We start from the raw sequence: 5,000 nt of genomic DNA on the forward strand, positions 1-5,000 counted from the left end.
CGATGCTGTATTCATGTGAGAATTTCCACACACTATTACTGTTGCTTTTTACAGTTCTCAATACAGTGAGATCCCATTCTCTGGTGCTTGAATGATCATGCTAAGATGACTGGCCACGTGACACTAGCCTACACCTTGTTAAAAAACAAAAGTACCGTATTCCTTCTTTCTCTAACACTCTATCTGTACCTGGAGGAGGTTAGCAGCACGCCGTTGACAGCTCCGAAGGTCGAACACGCCACAAAAAATGGCATAATCCAAGCCATGTAACCATACAACCTATTTGCAAAAGTCTGTGAAAACAAGGGTTGGGTGTGAGTGGGTTAAAAAGGGCAGTTAGCAGGGTTACGTGGTGGTTGTGGCGGGCTTGGTTTTGTAGATCCTTCTCAGCACCTCCCAGCCGGACCTGCTGTTGGGTGCTAATGTATGTGTGTGGGTGCTGGAGTGGGAATATAAGTGCGGATTAACTTTTAGCTTCGGCAAGAGGGAGTTATGTTCTCTGGACATTTTAGAGATTCTAAATTCTTTCCTACTGTAAAAAAGTAAAAAGTAAAGATTCTAAATAAAGTATCAGTGCCTTACGCGGAGCAGAAGAGACAATCCAAAATCTGAAATTTAATGTCAGTAGGACGCGTTCAAAGATCACGAATAGTCTGCGGTAACAACAACCCGAGTTTCACATATATCCGCGTACCAATGCCCCCCCCCCCTCCCCTCCTCTATAATTACCGAAGAATTTAATGATCTCAATTAACTGCCCAGAATATATTCAATTCAACGCTATAACTTTACTCTCGCCCAAATATGATTCAAGTTCGTCAAAAAAAAAATAGACAAGCATATTTGCTTCAAGAATATATTATTGAAATATAACACTTTCTGTACACATCCCTTACGTAAAAGAACATGTGTTGTTCTCATTTTCATGACTAGCATATCTTAACCACATCTACATTAATGCCGAGATCAAAATTGCAAAACAGGAATTAAGACATGCAACACGCACGTCCGTATTCATGAGGAGTAAGACACACCCAAGAATTAAGCCAATCACAGCCCTTGGTCTTCCTCCCATCCAATCACAGAGCGAGGAAGTGCTCAACCCCACGCGGTCATCCAATGGGAGACAAGGAGATTAAGTCAACCCACACATACAACCAATAAAGAAGCTTCCTCCTCGGGTGATGTTTCTGACGTCACAATATTATCAGAGCTTGGCCTCGCTCCAAGAGTGGCCCCCAGCAAACAGGTTTTAGCCAGCGTCTGCTATATCTGCATTCCCTCTCCTCCCTGCAAATTTTCACGGCCGTTTGACAGCTGATCCTGACAAGTATGGGGACGGCGGGGCATCACGTGAAGTCTCCACATCGGGTGTTTCTCATTATCATTCCGCTTTTATTTTTCTTCAAGGCGTTTGCGAAACACGCGAAGGAGACAGAAATATGGCTCAGAACAACATAAACAAATAAAGTAAGGTTTTATTTTGTGTGTTCTGTGCAATAGGTCTGTGCAATTTGATATGCGGCCCCACGCAACATAAACAGTTATTTCTTGTTCAAATCGTATGTATACAATTGAAGTCATACATACATACATACATACATATATATATATATATATATATATATATATATACATATACATATAGTATATAAATATTTTTTTCGAAAGTAAACTCACGACCTTTTTATGTTGGTGCCTCGGGATACGTCTCGCAAGACGAACCACCGCTGGCATGGTTGTCCCTTTCTTGGCACGCTGCAGGACTTCGTTAAGGGACGCGTTGCATGACCGTGTCTTGTTGCATGCTCCATCTTGTCATACTTGGGTGGTTATCAGTCTTGGATATTTTTTTTTTTTTTATCATCTTAATCCTTGCTAATTCGTTTACTTTATTTTTTTCTATCGACAATTATTTTCTTTTTATTTCCCTGATATCTCATCTAGTAAATCTTATCTTCTTTCATTATTACTTATTGGTTTATTCATTTATTTTCGTTCTTTTTAATAATTTCTTCATTCATTTATTAATTCTTGGGTGTATCTTCCTCGACTCAATCATTAAGATATAAGACCGTCCGGTAATAACACAAGGTATTATGATAACAACATCCCAAAAGGTCATCTGTTCGCATTTGTTTTCGTCTTACAAGTCCCTCATCTTCAGCATTATTATCACAGACGAAATCAGACGTTTTCCTCTTCTTTCGTTCACCGCCTGTCCGAAAAATCCCGCCCACTTACGCATCACGCTCGGCTTTCCTTCCATCGCCGTCTTCAGAAAACCCCTAATGCTCTCCTACGCCTTCCCGCTTTTCAACAGGATAATAACAGCTCTTTCTCGCTCTCCTCTCTCAGACGGAGGGACACGGGAGAGGGCATTGCACGGGTAGAGTCTCCGGTGTCACTGTTAATCAAAGCAGTGACCCGCCTCATGCACTGGCGGGACAGTACGCGACCGCGGAGAATGGAGGGCCTTTGTCAGGGTGGTTACGGTGATGGTGCCACGACTGCCCAGTTATGTCTTCTTCTTTTGTTTCAGCTTGTTTCCCTTATACGCAGCAGCATTGGATGGTGATATATAGATAGATAGATAGATAGATAGATAGATAGATAGATAGATAGATAGATACAGATATATTGACAGAAAGAGAGCGAAAAAAAGAGAGAAAGCGAGAGAGAGATAGAAAAACAGAAAGTGACAGAAACGCATAAACCAAATCAGTTAAAAATCATCAAATACGTCGATAGCTCTATAACGTTAATAATATCACTAATAAATATAAGTTTGAACGCCCTCAAAGAAGCCAGCTTTTCACGGCAAAACCCCATAGATGGTACTGTGACACTCATTATGCAAATTAACACCAATTATCATATTTGATTGATCACATGTTCCTTCCAACCGCTTTTCCCCTTCTTTCTCTCTCCCCTACGTTTCTCCTCCTCGCTCTCTCTCTTTTCCACTCTATTCTCTTTCCTTTCTCTCCTATTTACTCCTCACTCTCCCTATCTCTCCTTCACTCCCTCATCCTCTCTGACCCGCCCCCTCTTCCTCTTTGACACGCCCACTCTCCCTCTCTGACACGCCCTCTCACCCCTTTGTCCCTCTCTACCTCTCTGTCCCCTCTCTCGCCCTCTCCCTTTCCTCTTTATAACGCTGCACATGTAAGTACTCTGCCAGAGTCTTAAAATAGATTAAAAAAATACGGGCACGTAATAGCAAAAGTGTTCGTTGCGATATGTAGTATTCTGCAATGGAAATGCGAGTGAGGGTCATTCTTTGGCTAAGATACAGCATCTCTCTCTCTCTCTCTCTCTCTCTCTCTCTCTCTCTCTCTCTCTCTCTCTCTCTCTCTCTCTCTCTCTCTCTCTCTCTCTCTCTCTCTCTCTCTCTCTCTCTTCTAGCAACGCCATGACGGCAATAATGGCCATTGCATTATCCCTTACCCTTCCCCACTTCTCCTCCCCTTTCCTATTCTTCCTTCTGTTTCTCTCTCCTTCTCCCCTCTTCTCCTTTTCCCTTCCCCCTGCCTGCCACTCCCGTCTTATCTTCCCCCCCGCACTCCCCCCCTTTTCCACTCCTCTCCATTCCACCCCTATTCCCTTTTCCATACCCTTCTCCTCCCTCCTTTCTCACCTATCCTTTTCTCCTCTTCACCCCTCCCCCCTTTTTCCTCTCTCCCCTTTCACCCATTTCTCCCCCTCCCTCCCCTCCCCTCCCCTCCCCTCCCCTCCCCTCCCCTCCCCTCCCCTCCCCTCCCCTCCCTCCTTCTAACTCCCCCACCACCCCCCTAAGCCAAGCTATTTTTGCTTTGCTGCTGGCACCATTAATGAATAAAAGAACGCAAAAAAAAAAAAGAAAAAAAAAGAGGAAAAAGAAAACAAAAATATCGAAGCGTAGTCATGCATCATGGCGCATGACGATATTCTTTTTTCTTCGTCGTATCTCTGACAGTTCTAAGTTTGGTCTCCGAGGTTTGCGATGGGTCAACAGCAGTGGGCGGAGGTCTTGCGAGTAAGAGCAATGATAGAATAGAAACAACAATTCTAATGATGCTGATCAAGATAATTACGTGTGAAAGTATATGTATATGTATATGTATAAATATATATGAGTCTGTGTGTGTGTGTGTGTGTGTGTGTGTGTGTGTGTGTGTTTGTGTGTGTGTGTGTGTGTTTGTGTGTGTGTGTGTGTGTGTGTGTGTGTGTGTGTGTGTGTGTGTGTGTGTGTGTGTGTGTGTGTGTGTGTGTGTGTGTGTGTGTGTGTGAGTGTGTGTGTGTGTGTGTGTGTGTGTGTGTGTGTGTGTGTGTGTGTGTGTGTGTGTGTGCGTGTGCGTGTGCGTGTGCGTGTGCGTGTGCGTGTGCGTGTGCGTGTGCGCGTGCACGTGCGCGTGCGTGTGTGTATATATATATATATATGTATATATAATATCCAGACAACAATAAACATCCATCTCTTGCTCGATGCTAAAGTGTTTTTGAAAGTGTAACGCGAGAAAGAAGTAGGAAATCAAAAAATATTTTAGTGGACACACGCATATATCAAGACGTGTTCAGGTGAGCGTAACTGGCAGTGTCAGAGATGCCTGTAGGTGTTCTGACAGGTGATAGGTGGTCTGACAGAGACTCAGGAGGTCCTGCGTGTGAACCGATCAAATGCTCAAGTGCTGAAGGATGCCAGGTTGTGCTGACATAAGCAAGGGGGGTCTGCAACAGGGTAATAAGTGCTACACGTGTGCTGAAAGTGGTGCTGACAAGTGCCAAAATAGGTGCTGGGTGTACTGACAAGTGGGCAATCAGTAAACGGTGCTGCTTGTGTGCGTAATTGAGGTGCTGAGGGAGGCTGGGTTTGCTGAAAGGTGATTAAAATACAACTTTGAAGAGTACAAGTTGTTAGCACACTTTAGCTTTTTTTTTTTTTTTTTTTTGGAAGTTATAAAACAAACCACTCGGGTTAAAGAACAAACAAAAACTACTAAACGATTTAATTTTCTCTC

The 5,000-nt window shown here is 43.5% G+C and overlaps 1 protein-coding gene across 1 annotated transcript in view; it reads right to left on the reverse strand.

The window, feature by feature from the left end:
• LOC125041207 (large neutral amino acids transporter small subunit 2-like) overlaps positions 1–5,000 on the reverse strand; it is a 29,591-nt gene that overhangs the window by 13,786 nt on the left and 10,805 nt on the right. The window contains exon 3 of the mRNA XM_047636046.1: positions 190–293. Coding sequence (XP_047492002.1) covers positions 190–293 — 104 coding nt within the window. The remainder of the gene's footprint in view (positions 1–189; positions 294–5,000) is intronic.

Source organism: Penaeus chinensis, chromosome 30 (assembly GCF_019202785.1).
Source record: "Penaeus chinensis breed Huanghai No. 1 chromosome 30, ASM1920278v2, whole genome shotgun sequence".
Taxonomy (NCBI): Eukaryota; Metazoa; Arthropoda; class Malacostraca; order Decapoda; family Penaeidae; genus Penaeus; species Penaeus chinensis.